Here is a 15,877-nt window from a genome sequence, read left to right on the forward strand (position 1 = left end):
ATATTGTTAAAAAAGTTTGAAATATCCAATAAATGTCGTTCCACTTCATGATTGTGTCCCACCTGTTGTTGATTCTTCACAAAAAAATACAGTTTTATATCTTTATGTTTGAAGCCTGAAATGTGGCAAAAGGTCGCAAAGTTCAAGGCGGCTGAATACTTTCGCAAGGCACTGTACTCATTCAAGTTATTCTACATTGTAGAGTAATAGGATTTTCTATGTTGTAGAGTAATAGTGAAGACATGAAAACTATGAAATTAGGGTTAGGGTTAAACACCAAAAAGTGTTTAACAAAAAAAACAAATATATTTTAGATTATATATATTTAGCTGCCTTGATGGCAGCTTTGCACAATCTTGGCATTCTCTCAATCAACTTCATGAGGTAGTCACCAGGAATGCATTTCAATTAGCAAGTGTGACTTGTTAAAAGTTTATTTGTTAACACTTAATGTGTTTGAGCCAATCAGTTGTGTTGTGACAAGGTAGGGGTGGTATACAGAAGATAGCCCTATTTTGTAAAGGACCAAGGCCACAAGAACAGCTCAAATAAGCAAAAGGAAACGACAGCCAGTCATTACTTTAAGACATGAAGGTCAGTCATTGCGGAACATTTCAACAACTTTGAAAGTGCAGTCGCAAAAACCAATGCAGCGCTATGATGAAACTGGCCCTCATGATGACTGCCACAGGAAAGGAAGACCTAGAGTTACCTCTGCTGCAGAGGTTAAGTTCATTAGAGTTACCAGCCTTAGAAATTGTAGGCCAAATAAAGGCTTCACAGAGTTCAAGTAACAGACACAACTCAACATCAACTGTTCAGAGGATACTGTGTGAATTAGACCTTCATGGTTGAATTGCTGCAAAGAAACCACTACTAAAGAGCACCAATAATAAGACGAGACTTGCTTGGGCCAAGAAACACGAGCAATGGACATTAGACCGGTGGAAATCTGTCCTTTGGTCTGATGAGTCCAAATGTTAGATTTTTGGTTCCAACCGCCGTGTCTTTGTGAGACGCAGAGTAGGTGAATGGATGATCTCCGCATGTGTGGTTCCCACCGTGAAGCATGGAGCAGAAGGTGTGATGGTGTGGGGGTGCTTTGCTGGTGAGATTTTATATAATTTATTTAGAATTCAATGCACATTTAACCATGGCTACCACAGCATTCTGAAGCAATATGCCATCCCATCCCAGCATTCCAGGTGAAGCTGGTTGAGAGAATGTCAAGAGTGTGCAAAGCTGTCATCAAGGCAAAGGGTGGCTACTTTGAAGAATCTAAAATCTCATTTGTTTTACATTTTTTGGGTTACTACATGAATCGATATGTGTAATTTCATAGTTTTTATTTATTCACTATCATTCTACAATGTAGAAAATAGTAAAGAATAAAGAAAATCACTTACATTTGTAGCTGTGTTCAAACTTTTGACTGGTATTGTATATTTTACCAAAACAAAATAAATTCTAAAAATAATGACATTATGGGCAGAAAACCCAAATAATCGTTCATTGAAGCTGATGGGTCATTTATCACAAAACCTTTTTATATAGACAATCATTTCAATTACTATTTCACCGGTAAAGTGGACAAACTGAGAAGTGAAATGACAATATTGAACAGTGAACCATCATATTTGTGTATTGATGATCTAATAATGAAAGAGAATGATTGCTGTTTTGAATTTGGGCAAAAGAGGTGGGAAAACAGTTGTTATCCATCAATAATGATAAGCCACCAGGTATAAATAACCTAAATGGTGAAATATTAAGAATGGTAGCAGACTGTATTACCACCCCTTTTGCCAAAGCCTAAAGGAGTGTGTGCCCACAGGCATGGAAGGAAGCTAGAGTAATTTCATTGCCTAAAAATAATAAAACGCCCTTTGCTGTCTCTTACAGCCGCCCAATCAGTTTGCTGCCTGTTCTTAGTAAACAGATGGAGAGAATTGTGTTTGAACAAATACAGTGCTATTTTTTTGTTAAGTTAACTACTGACTTTCAACATGCATATAAGGAAGTGCACTCAACTTGTACTGCTCTGCACTGACTCTGATAATAAGATTATAGTTGGAGCTGTAGTGTAACATTTCAGTGCAGCCTTTGATGTTATTGATCATAATTCATTATTGAAAAAGTTAACTTGTTATGGCTTTACTTCACCTGCCATCACATGGTTGGAGAGTTACTTATCCAACAGAACTACATTTACAGAGAGTATTCTTCAATGGAAGCTTCTCGAATGTCAGATATGTACAGTGTGGTATCCCTCAGGGCAGTTCCCTTGGGCCGTTACTCTACTCTATTTTTTACAAATGATTTGCCACTTGTCTTACAAGAAGCCAAAATGACTATATATGCTGATGATTGCACACTCCACACATCAGCACCTACAGCCAGTGAGCTCAATGAGACTCTTAGGAGTTATAGTCGGTGTCAGAATGGGTAATTAACAATAAACTGGTCTTACATACATCTAAAACCAAAAGCATTGTATTTGGTTCAAAGCAGCTGAACTCCTATGAGTAATATTGGATGGTCAGTTATCAGGGTCAAGTCATATTGACAAAGTTATTGTGAAGAGGTAGAGGTATGTCTGTTATTAAAAGATGCTTTGAGTTTATGACACAAAGATCAACTGTACTAGTTGTTCAGGCTTTAATCTTGTCCGATCTTGATTACTGTCCATATGGTCTGGTGCAGCAAAGAAAGACCTCGCAAAGCTGCAGCTGGTTCAAAACAAAGCAACACGCCTTACCCTTAACTTCACACACTGAGCTAACATCAACAACATGCATGATAGTCTTTCATGGTTGAGGAGAAATTGACGACTTCTCTTCTAGTCTTTTTAAGAATCATTTGTGTGTTGAAAATAGCTAACCACTTATTAAATCATCTTTTTGCATACACTTTGAACAGACATACATATCCCACCAGACATGCCACTATGGGTTTCTTCACGATACCCAAACCAAAAACAGATTTTGTTTTGTATGGAGCCATGTCATCATGTAATACTCTGCCACCAGATGTTTATCTTTAAAAAACAGATACAAAACATATTGTACCACAGTGCTTCTCCTCTTTCTAAAGATCTAATTTAACTGTACTGTATATAATAATATTAATATATATGAATAGGGTGTAAATAGCATGTTTGTTGTCTCTAGTTGTCTTTCCTATATATAACTCATATTTTTTTACGATCTTGTCTCATCAATGCAAGTCCCCAACTGGCTTGGGAGAGGCAAAGGTTGAGTCATGTGTCCTCCAAAACATGACCCGCCAAGCCGCGCTTCTTGACACCCGCTCGCTTAACCCAGAAGCCAGCTACATCAATGTGTCAGAGGAAACACCTTTCAACCGATGACCGAGGTCAGCTCGCAGTAGCCCGGCCTGCCACAAGGAGTCGCTAGAGTACGATGAGCCAAGTAAAGCCCCCCCCCGGGCAAACCCTCTTCTAACCCGGACGACACTGGGCCAATTGTGTGCCGCCCTATAGGACTCACAACACTGAGATGTAGTGCCTTAGACCGCTGCACCACTCGGGATGCCCCTATTTTATATTTAATGTAATATCTTATGTTCTTCTTATCTATTACTGTTCTGTACTTCGTCATGTATGTGTACCACCGGAAGAGTAGCTGCTGTAGCTAATGAGAATCCTAATAACTGAGTTATTCAGTATAGAAATAGCTCCACATACATTAGATAGATCAATGTGGATGATCACTGGTTGTCACTGCACTGATGTACTACTGCTACTACTGAAACAGTGACAGGAAGTGACACCTAGAGTCACGCTAACCAATGCTTCCTGTTTCCTGTTTCAGACTCAGGGACCTGGCTCCCCCCGCTCGTCTCCCAGCCACACAGTCAGTCGGTCCATCCCCATGCCAACCCAGTCAGAGTCTGCCGGCACCACACCCACTCACACCCCTCAGGACTCACTCATGGGTGTGGGAGGGGACGTGCAGGAGGCCTTCGCTCAGGGTAATACACACACTCACACACCTTTACAGTTAGGAGTGCAGTAGCCTCCTCAGGTTCTGGAATGCCAGTGTTTGTACCAGCCTCGGTTCTATCTCCAGGCCCCAGGAGGAACTTGAGAAATGACCTCCTTGTTGCAGCTGACTCCATCACCAACACCATGTCTTCATTGGTTAAAGAGCTCAATTCAGGTGATACTATGGTCTCACTGTGTCTCTGACGTTTGAAAATATACCTTTCATATCCTCCGAGCATTTTAAAGCTGCGTGTGTTTTGTCTTCTCCAGAGGCTGGAAGTCAATCAGAGAGCAACATGGACTCTCAGACGGATGGACTGTTCTCCTCTCCCACTTCCGATCTTCTAGCACAGATGACCACTAAACCACGGTAACTACAGTATGAAGTATGCACAGTGTGTAGATATGCTTTATGAATCTCTATAAAAGCTCAAAATTATATACAGTAGATTGCAGTATGGTAATGTTGGATTTACCTACATAGTCTTGGTGGCAGGAACCCTGGTGGAGTTGAGGAGGAGTACTATGAGAACGACTTGGTTCAGGTGCTGGAGGATGAGCTGAAGATGGGGGAACTACTAAAACACAGACGGGAGCAAGATAAACCCCATATGGTGACCTATGGTTTGAGTTATTATTATGGAAAATAAGTGCATTTCAAAACACATTCCTTTTAAATTCCTTGAATTCTTCTCACTTCATTTTGGTTGTTTTCTTGGTGCGGTACAGGTGACTTTGCAGCAATGATCTTGTTTAACAAGTCTCCTGGTAAGACGACTAATTCATTTTTTGACATGTTCTTACCATTTGATGTTCACTGCACAAAAATAACTATTCATCTTCTGTGTTTATTTCATTCACTGTCTGGAATATATTTTTTCTCACTACGCTATATTCCAGTACAAATGGGCAGAGTATTTAACTCCCTGTCCTCTCAACAGGTAAGCAATATGAAAAGCCACAAAAGTAGAAAACCACTGGAAGATGGATGAGAAGAGAAGGCATGTAGAGAAGGCTGTGGAGAGATGATGGTCCACATGCATGCAAGTCAAACTAAAAAACAAGTGACAAGGAGGAAGGATCAAAGTTATGACACTGCTAAATCCAACATATTATGTAAAGATCTATTTTTTAAACCAACAGCATTTTTAAGTGAATACTGTGAACCGATATGGATGGATTATTAAACAAAACAGCTATCTATTATACCACCGGTGCCATAAAATCGAATAACTTTGTTGAGAATTATTTGATTTTTAATCATATTATTTTGGGGTATGAGTTGTTGAAGAATTGTGCAAGTATGTGCTGTAGTTCATTTTTCCCTGGGGCCACATTCGGTCTTCAACGAGTTCCGGAGGGTCGCACTGAATTGTTTAAAATATTTCCTTGCTGTCAAAATTTGCAAAAAATTGTCCTCTATCTATCATTTTGGGAATTTTCTATGCTCTCTGTTTAGAGTTTATTAGCGAGCTGGACTGTCAATAAACTATGAGTATAGGTCCAATATCATTTCTACACAGTTGTGATTAGATTTTAGTCCTTTTTTTCTTCATTTTAAAGTATATTTTTACTCCAACCACCCACGGGCCAGATTGGACTCCCTCCGACCTGCGGGCCGGCCGGTATGTTTGACACCCCTGCTGTAGGTGTATTGCTGGTGAGATTGCTTTTTAAACCAAATAGTAAACTTGGTATATGTGTAAACTGAGGCTATGACCTGGTTGGCCCATCAGTCGAATGATACTGGTGTTGTATCGCTTTTGTGTTTGTTGTTTGACTGTTTAGCTTTTTGATTGAGTGGCTTGTCAGATAGTTTATTTTATTTGCCTTAGCTGGTTAGCTTAGCTCACATTTGGATGGGGTACAGTCAGACCTTCAATGCAGCATGTACTGTAGCTAACATTGTTCCAGCCACTGATACATTTATATTCACTGTCAAAATCACTTTGTTTATTTCACCCACAAGTATTGCCTAGTAGTTAATAGTACTGTATTACGTAATACAACTGCAGAAGAGGAACAATGTTATTTGCCCTCTTCTGCATGTTGTGTATGCCACATTTGCAAATTTTATTTAATTCCACCTGGAGTATTAAGCCGTTAGGTGATACTAAGAGAATCAGACAGTATAAGACAAAGAAGCTGAACCTATGATACATCTAATGCTGGAAAGTGATATTGTCTACTGAAGGATTTTGTTAACTAATAGCTATACTTTGATTAAGAGTTATAGTTGATTTTATTTTATTACTAGCTGCTTGAGGTTTGAAGATGTGACGACATAAATGAAATTGGAGTAGGGAATACAGTACGTAGACAGTACATAGTAGATAGAATGGACAGTACAGTACATATAACGGACAACCTTGTTTATAACACTCCAGATTCTAAGGTTTACACTTGCAAGAACAGAGGACATTGTTTGTTTACCATGTTTTAGAATCGATATCTTCTGTTTTACCATAGATTTTGAAGTTGCATTGTCATTTAAATGTTCTGACCAAATTATTAGCGTTCTTATACTCACTCACACACAAATCTCTCACAAACATACACCCACAGTCACACACTTGGTAACCAAGCTCATTGTGTGTAAATGTTACCCAGTCACTTTAAAATATGTGGTGCAAGCCAATAAATGTGTGAAATATATCTGGTATGATTTTTATGCTAGTTCGTATAAGTGATTTTGCATGGTGGTGATGATGCATAATAAACAAATTGACACAACATGATAATGTTGTTGCCTATGAGCTATTTCTCTTCTTTTTATCCATTGCTTATAAAAGGCACCTACGTAGCCTGGAATCCAAACTGATATCTGTTTGAAACAATGATGAAACTGAGAATATCAGTTTGGATTCCAGGATAGCACTATGAATTCCCATAGGTTTGCTTTACTGCCCCACAATTTATTATCTGCCACTAGTTCAATGCTTCTAGCTCACTGCATTTAATTCATCACACACCCTCCCAGTTAGAACAAAAGAGCAGACAACCATTGCTAGATAGGATCACTACATGTGTATAACCTCACACAAATTGTAGGTGTATCCCTTGGCTACTGTCAATAAGATAGGGTCTCTGTCGAATTCAGAAGTAGCCTTCAAGTTGACATGATTCCCTAAGAATTTATATCAGTAGAAAACTTGAACGCAGCAGCCGGGTACTGAACGTCTGAAAGTATGTCAAATAACCCCTTGGGCCAAAGAAAAGGTCTTTGCCGAAGCATTTCAGCCAAGGTAATCTTAAATGCTAATGACATTTCATGCTTTCTTGCTCCTAACTTATTTATGAACTTGACACCATCGTTTCATTGCTTTGCCTGCTCTGTCCTCTGTTTCTGCTCTCCTGCTCTTGCTTGACATGCCACTCCATTGTTCTGTCTTCCTCCCTCTAGGTAGGACTTGAGTGCCCCCTGCTGTTCAACAAGTATATTCTTCTTCTTTGGTATTATGGCGGTCCGCAAACAAATGTTATAGGTGCATCACTCCTCCTGCTTTCTTGGCTGTATATCAGCCTAACTATTCTGGAGAATGAATTCATTACACTTTGTGAAAAAGATGCCCTACCAACTAACCCTACACCCATTAAAACCTCATCACTATTCCACTACTTTGGCTCTATCTGATCCTACATCAGACCAACAGCCTGGGAGGATGGGACACTATCGTTCAAAACACCTTGTAACTCTTCTGCAGTAAAATCTCATACACCCAAGTACTTCTCCGCAGCTGCCATCACAACTTCTATCCTCTGATTGGCCATGAACGCCAAAAATACCAACCTTACTGAAGCATATTTTATTCCTATCACTCTCTATTGACATCGGCCTACTCACAGGGGATCCTCTTAGGATCTCTCACCCTGGACCAATCTTCCTCGACTACTCTCAACACTGCCTCAGCATACCACACCTTCTGCACTACTTTGATCCTGGTAACCTCAACATGTCTTTGTCTCAACGGACACCTCTGATCTCCAACACCATGCGTAACCCTACAGTTTACACACACAACTTTTTCCACCGTTACTACAAATTCCTTTGCCTCCTGTCCTCCTACACACTTCTCACATCTAGAAATCTCCCTCCTACAGACTGCTGCCAACACCATAAGCTTGACATCTAAAACACCGTAATGGGTTTGGGACAAAATCTCTCACGGGATAACTCGCACATCCTAACTTGACTTTATCTGGTAAAAAACTCTGCATCAATATTCAGTAGTACAGGCAGTGTCTTCTCTGTTTCACCATACTCTCCACCGGGTCTGTGGCGCACCAAAAGGTGGTTGTCACAGACACCGGGAGTCTTCAACTTCATCATCAACTTCACCAAACCCTCCTCAACACTTAATGCCAGTCCAGTTATCACTCCTTTCGACAGAGCCTCAGGAGAGAAAAACATGTCACAGTTCTTGTCCCCAGTCAATTTTGCTGTGACTCTTACATGGATGATGTTAAAAATATTTGTTGGTCTGTATGGTGGAAAGAGATGTTAAAAATATTTGTTGGTCTAATGTGATTAATAAGGAGCATCCAGACGCTGCACTTGATGAATTTATGCAATTGCTTCTTCCAATTATTGATAAACATGCACCTATTAAGAAATTGACTGCTAGAACTGTTAAGGCATGGTGGATTGACGAGGAATTGAAAAACTGTATGGTGGAAAGAGGGGGTAAGAAGAGTGGCTAATAAGTCTGGCTGCACATCTGACTAGCTGACTTACTGCAAATTGAGAAATTATGTGACTAAACTCAACAAAAAGAACAAGAAACTCTATTATGAAGCCAAGATCAATGATATAAAGAATGCTGGGAAAAAAACTTTAGAGTATTTCAATTAAATCATGATCAGAAAGACAAATTCAATTCCATCTTTCATCGAATCAGATGGCTTATTCATCACAAAACCATTTGATGTTGCCAATTATTTGAATTATTACTTCAAGTGGGCAAACTTAGGCAAGAAATTCCAACAATGAACAGTGAGCCTTCGTATTCATGCATAGAAAAACAAATAAGAAAGAAAAGCAGTTCAAGTTTGACTTTTGTAAAGTTAGTGTGGGAGAGGTAGAAAAATGATCGTTATCGAACAATAATGACAAACCTCCTGGCATCGAAAATGTAGATGTTCATTATTATTCGCTCCAAGATGGCATAGCAGTTCAGACGTCTTTTGTCCTCATCTTGTCGTGTCCCGTATATATATCTATTTACAACTTTCTTCGCATACCTTTTTATATATATTTTTTATAAACTCATCTTCAAAACACTCTCCTGCAATCCATCTCACCAATTTATATATATTTTTTTAAAGAAAGTATTATTTACCTCAAATCTGTAATCCTCCATAGAAGCTAACCAGAAGCTAACCAGAAGCTAGCCAGAAGCTAATCCAGAAGCTAGCCTGAAGCTAATCAGAAGCTAGTTAGCTTCTTTACTGGCTAATCGTTAGTATTCAGTTAACCACGGTTTGTGGTCATCAGCTATCCTTTAGCTCGAAAATCTATCACCAGTTTTGTACGGCGCGGCTCGGACCGGAATATACTGGACCTATTTTTCTCTCCATGTCCCCGGATTTCAACCGCTAACTCTGGACATTTATACCTGGATCTCGCAGCTAGCTAGCTTCTATCCGTGTGACTATCGGCTTTCGTCGATTTCGGAGCAAACATCAATTATTCCGGAGCTAGCCAGCTGAAGAGTTCCATCAGTCACTCCTGGGCAATCACCTATCAGGACCCGTTTTACTGCCAAAGCGGAGCCCTTGGTAGTCCAGACCTTCACGACTGGACTACCGACGTTATCTACCCGAGGGAGTTATCCGGCTGGCTCCTCCGTCACGACGTTACCTGAACACCCATCTGCTATCTGAATAGACCTATCGGACAATTATTATTTTAAAAAATTATTGGGCCTCTATAACTATATTTATTGGGTTTTTTTGCGAATTGGATTCATCCTCTCTACCACACGGAACCCCACTAATCCTACCGACGGAAACGCACGAGGTGGCTAATAACAGACCTCCATCCTATGCTAGCTTGCTACCAATGGCCCGGCGAGCTGTCTAAATCGCCGTGACCCCAACCAACCTCACTACTCACTGGACCCTTTTGATCACTCGACTAAGCATGCCTCTCCTTAATGTCAATATGCCTTGTCCATTGCTGTTCTGGTTAGTGTTTATTGGCTTATTTCACTGTAGAGGTTCTAGTCCTGCTCACTATACCTTATCCAACCTATTAGTTCCACCACCCACACATGCGATGACATCTCCTGGTTTCAATGATGTTTCTAGAGACAATATCTCTCTCATCATCACTCAATACCTAGGTTTACCTCCACTGTATTCACATCCTACCATACCTTTGTCTGTACATTATACCTTGAAGCAATTTTATCGCCCCCAGAAACCTCCTTTTACTCTCTGTTCCAGACGTTCTAGACGAACAATTCTTATTGCTTTTAGCCGTACCCTTATCCTACTCCTCCTCTGTTCCTCTGGCGATGTAGAGGTGAATCCAGGCCCTGCAGTGCCAAGCTCCACTCCTATTCCCCAGGCGCTCTCTTTTGATGACTTCTGTAACCGTAATAGCCTTGGTTTCATGCATGTTAACATTAGAAGCCTCCTCCCTAAATTTGTTTTATTCACTGCTTTAGCACACTCTGCAAACCCGGATGTTCTAGCTGTGTCTGAATCCTGGCTTAGGGAGACCACCAAAAACTCTGAAATTTTCATCCCAAACGACAACATTTTCAGACAAGATAGAACTGCCAAAGGGTTGCAATCTACTGCAAAGATAGCCTGCAGAGTTCTGTCCTACTATCCTGGTCTGTACCCAAACAATTTGAACTTCTACTTTTAAAAATCCACCTCTCTAAAAATAAGTCTCTCACCGTTGCCGCCTGCTATAGACCACCCTCTGCCCCCAGCTGTGCTCTGGACACCATATGTGAACTGATTTCCCCCCATCTATCTTCAGAGCTCGTGCTGCTAGGTGACCTAAACTGGAACATGCTTAACACCCCCGCCCTCCTACAATCTAAACTTGATGCCCTCAATCTCACACAAATTATCAATGAACCTACCAGTTACCTCCCCAAAGCCTTAAACACAGGCACCCTCATAGATATCATCCTAACCAACTTGCCCTCTAAATACACCTCTACTGTCTTCAACCAAGATCTCAGCGATCACTGTCTCATTGCCTGCATCCGTAATGGGTCAGCAGTCAAATGACCTCCACTCATCACTGTCAAACGCTCCCTGAAACACTTCAGTGAGCAGCCCTTTCTAACCGACCTGGCCGGGGTATCCTGGAAGGATATTGATCTCATCCCGTCAGTAGAGGATGCCTGGTTATAAAAAAAAGCCTTCCTAACCATCTTAAATAAGCATGCCCCATTCAAGAAATGTAGAACCAGGAACAGATATAGCCTTTGGTTCTCCCCAGACCTGACTGCCCTTAACCAACACAAAAACATCCTATGGCGTTCTGCATTAGCATCGAACAGCCCCCATGATATGCAGCTGTTCAGGGAAGCTTGAAACCATTATACAAAGGCAGTTAGAAAAGCCAAGGCTAGCTTTTTTCAAGCAGAAATTTGCTTCCTGCAACACTAACTCATTGTAAAATCCATGGAGAATAAGAACACCTCCTCCCAGCTGCCCACTGCACTGAAGATAGGAAACACTGTCACCACTGATAAGTCCACTATAATTGAGAATTTCAATAAGCATTTTTCTACGGCTGGCCATGCTTTCCACCTGGCTACTCCTACCCAAAGCACTGCACCCCCCACAGCAACTCACCCAAGCATTCCCCATTTCTCCTTCTCCCAAATCCAGTCAGCTGATGTTCTGAAAGAGCTGCAAAATCTGGACCCCTACAAATCAGCCGGGCTAGACAATCTGGACCCTTTCTTTCTAAAATGATCTGCCTAAATTGTTGCCACCCCTATTACTAGCCTGTTCAACCTCTCTTTCGTGTCGTCTGAGATTCCCAAAGATTGGAAAGCAGCTGCGGTCATCCCCCTCTTCAAAGGGGGACACTCTTGACCCAAACTGCTACAGACCTATATCTATCCTACCCTGCCTTTCTAAGGTCTTCGAAAGCCAAGTCAACAAAAAGATTACCGACCATTTCAAATCTCACCATACCTCACCATTATTTATTATTATTATTATTATTATTATACCTTCTCTGCTATGCAATCTGGTTTCAGAGCTGGTCATGGGTGCACCTCAGCCATGCTCAAGGTCCTAAACGATATCTTAACCGCCATCAATAAGAAACATTACTGTGCAGCCGTATTCATTGATCTGGCCAAGGCTTTCAACTCTATCAATCACCACATCCTCATCGGCAGACTCGACAGCCTTGGTTTCTCAAATGACTGCCTCGCCTGGTTCACCAACTACTTCTCTGATAGAGTTCAGTGTGTCAAATTGGAGGGTCTGCTGTCCGGACCTCTGGCAGTCTCTATGGGGTTGCCACAGGGTTAAATTCTTGAACTGACTCTCTTCTCTGTATACAGCAATGAGGTCGCTCTTGCTGCTGGTGAGTCTCGGATCCACCTCTACGCAGACGACACCATTCTGTATACTTCTGGCCCCTCTTTGGACACTATGTTAACAACCCTCCAGGCAAGATTCAATGCCATACAACTCTCCTTCCGTGGCCTCCAATTGCTCTTAAATACAAGTAAAACTAAATCCATGCTCTTCAACCGATCGCTGCCTGCACCTGCCCGCCTGTCCAACATCACTACTCTGGACGGCTCTGATTTAGAATACGTGGACAACTACAAATACCTAGGTGTCTGGTTAGACTGTAAACTCTCCTTCCAGACACACATCAAACATCTCCAATCCAAAGTTAAATCTAGAATTGGCTTCCTACTTCGCAACAAAGCATCCTTCACTCATGCTGCCAAACATACCCTTGTAAAACTGACCATCCTACCAATCCTCGACTTCGGCGATGTCATTTACAAAATAGCCTCCAATACCCAACTCAACAAATTGCATGCAGTCTATCACAGTGCAATCAGTTTTGTCACCAAAGCCCCATATACTACCCACCATTGCGACCTGTACGCTCTCATTGGCTGGCCCTCGCTTCATACTCGTCGCCAAACCCACTGGCTCCATGTCATCTACAAGACCCTGCTAGGTAAAGTCCCCCCTTCTCAGCTCGCTGGTCACCATAGCATCACCCACCTGTAGCACGCACTCCAGCAGGTATATCTCTCTGGTCACCCCCAAAACCAATTATTTCTTTGGCCGCCTCTCCTTCCAGTTCTCTGCTGCCAATGACTGGAATGAACTACAAAAATCTCTGAAACTGGAAACACTTATCTCCCTCACTAGTTTTAAGCACCAACTGTCAGAGCAGCTCACATATTACTGCACCTGTACATAGCCCATATATAATTTAGCCCAAACAACTACCTCTTTCCCTACTGTATTTATTTATTTATTTTGCTCCTTTGCACCCCATTATTTTCATTTCTACTTTGCACATTCTTCCACTGCAAATCTACCATTCCAGTGTTTTACTTGCTATATTGTATTTACTTTGCCACCATGGCCTTTTTTTGCCTTTACCTCCCTTTTCTCACCTCATTTGCTCACATCGAATATAGACTTGTTTATACTGTATTATTGACTGTATGTTTGTTTTACTCCATGTGTAACTCTGTGTCGTTGTATGTGTCAAACTGCTTTGCTTTATCTTGGCCAGGTCGCAATTGTAAATGAGAACTTGTTCTCAACTTGCCTACCTGGTTAAATAAAGGTGAAATAAATAAATAAATAAAAGATGGAAAGCTACTGAGGATCGTAGCTGACTCTATAGCCACTCTTATCTGTCATATCTTTAATCTGAGCCTAGAGGAAAGTTTTTGTCCTCAGGCCTGTAGGGAGCCTGTCACATTTCACTTTGTTATTTTGTATTTGTGTAGTGTTCAGTTTGTCTTATTAAAATGGACACATACCACGCTACAAATTGGTCCGACCTCTCTTACTCCTCATCAGAGGAAGACGACGAATGTTACAGAGCCAACGTAATTCCTGCCCAAGAGTGGTAAAGATGTATGTGTTATTGTAACATAATTCGTCCTCCTCTGATGAAGATTAGTCAAGATCGGACCAATGCGCAGCGTGGTAATTGTCCATGTTAATATTTAATAAATCAACTGAACACTGAATAAAAAAACAACAAAGTGAAAGAACGAAACGACAACGAAACAGTCCTGTCTGGTGAAGACACAAAACAGAAAACAATCACCCACAACTAAAATGGGGAAAACAGGCTACCTAAGTGTAACCGTATAATTTTAAACCGTCCCCTCGCCCATACCCGGGCGTGAACCAGGGACCGTCTGCACACATCAACAACAGTCACTCACGAAGCATCGTTACCCATCGCTCCACAAAAGCCACGGCCCTTGCAGAGCAAGGGGAACTACTACTTCAAGGTCTCAGAGCAAGTGACGTAACCGATTGAAACGCTATTTAGCGCACACCGCTAACTAAGCTAGCCGTTTCACATCCGTTACATAAGTATGATTCTCAATCAGAGACAACGAACGACACCTGCCTCTGATTGAGAACCATACTTGGCCAAACACGTAGAAAATATAACATAGAAAAAAGAACATAGACAACCCACCGCAACTCACGCCCTGACCAACCTAAAACAAAGACAAAAAATAAACTAAGGTCAGAACGTGACAGTTATGGCTTTTCAACTTCTGCCATATTGTGGATTCAGAGCTATCTATCTAATAGAATTCAAAGGGTTTTATTTCATGGAAGCTTCTCTAATGTCAAACATGTAAAGCACTGCAGGGCAACTCTCCAGGCTCTCTACTCTTTTCTATTTTTATCAATGACCTGCCACTGGCATTGAACAAAGCATGCGTGTCCATGTATGCTGATGATTTAACCAAATATGCATCAGCAACCACAACGAATAAAGTTGCTGAAACCCTTAACAAAGAGTTGCAGTCTGTTTTGGAAAGGGTGGCCAGTAATAAACTGGTCCTGAACATCTCTAAAACTAAGATAATTATATTTGGTACAAATCGTTCCCTAAGTTCTAGACCTCAGCTGAATCTGGTAATGAATGGTGTGGCTGTTGAACAAATTGAAAATGAATTACTTGGTGTTACCTTAGATTGTAAACTGTCATGGTCAAAACATATAGATTCAATGGTTGTAAAGATGGGGCGAGGTCTATCCTAGTTAAGCTGCAGCTGGCCCGAACAGAGCAGCATGTCTTGCTCTTCATTGTAATCAGAGAGCTGATATAAATACATTTTGTGCCAGTCTCTCTTGGCTAAGAGTTGAGGAGAGACTGACTGCATCACTTCTTCTTTTTATAAGAAGCATTGTGTAGAAAATCCCAAATTTTTGCTCCCTCTGGATGGCAGAAATGCAAAAATTCTACACGATTCAACTTCGAGTCACTTTCACTGACCCAACATTGCCAAACCTCTTCTCCACCCAACCTGACACCACATATGGATCAGCCAAAAGACAAGGATCCATATTCTCCAAACATCTCACTCGCACTGGGCAAAAACATCTTTATCACCATCAGGACGAGGCTCGAACTTGGCGGTCTTCACTGCACATGCCACCATAGTTAATTCATCCTCACTCTTGTCATGTTACATTTTTTTCCTGCAGGACTCCATATTTATTCTTAATATGGACAATAGTCTTTTTTTTCCTGCCTGCCTTCTTACCGACCTCTATGGTTTCCCCTGACTCCATCCCCAAGTCCGACAACCATTCGGGGACGTACCTGCCATCTTGTCAACCAGAACTCTCCATTATGTGGGTTTAATG

At 41.3% G+C, this 15,877-nt stretch overlaps 1 protein-coding gene across 5 annotated transcripts in view; it reads left to right on the plus strand.

Moving 5' to 3' along the window:
• LOC124010141 (dystrobrevin alpha-like) overlaps positions 1–6,744 on the plus strand; it is a 45,739-nt gene extending 38,995 nt beyond the window's left edge. For 4 of the 5 annotated variants that reach the window (XM_046322511.1, XM_046322513.1, XM_046322512.1 and 1 more), the window contains 6 exons: positions 3,834–3,993; positions 4,092–4,181; positions 4,277–4,376; positions 4,491–4,620; positions 4,736–4,774; positions 4,948–6,744. In XM_046322511.1, coding sequence (XP_046178467.1) covers positions 3,834–3,993; positions 4,092–4,181; positions 4,277–4,376; positions 4,491–4,620; positions 4,736–4,753 — 498 coding nt within the window. In that variant the 3' untranslated portion in view covers positions 4,754–4,774; positions 4,948–6,744. The remainder of the gene's footprint in view (positions 1–3,833; positions 3,994–4,091; positions 4,182–4,276; positions 4,377–4,490; positions 4,621–4,735; positions 4,775–4,947) is intronic. The other variant, XM_046322510.1, reaches the window with a different exon arrangement.
• The last annotated feature ends 9,133 nt before the right edge of the window (positions 6,745–15,877 follow it).

Source organism: Oncorhynchus gorbuscha, linkage group LG22 (assembly GCF_021184085.1).
Source record: "Oncorhynchus gorbuscha isolate QuinsamMale2020 ecotype Even-year linkage group LG22, OgorEven_v1.0, whole genome shotgun sequence".
Classification (NCBI taxonomy): Eukaryota; Metazoa; Chordata; class Actinopteri; order Salmoniformes; family Salmonidae; genus Oncorhynchus; species Oncorhynchus gorbuscha.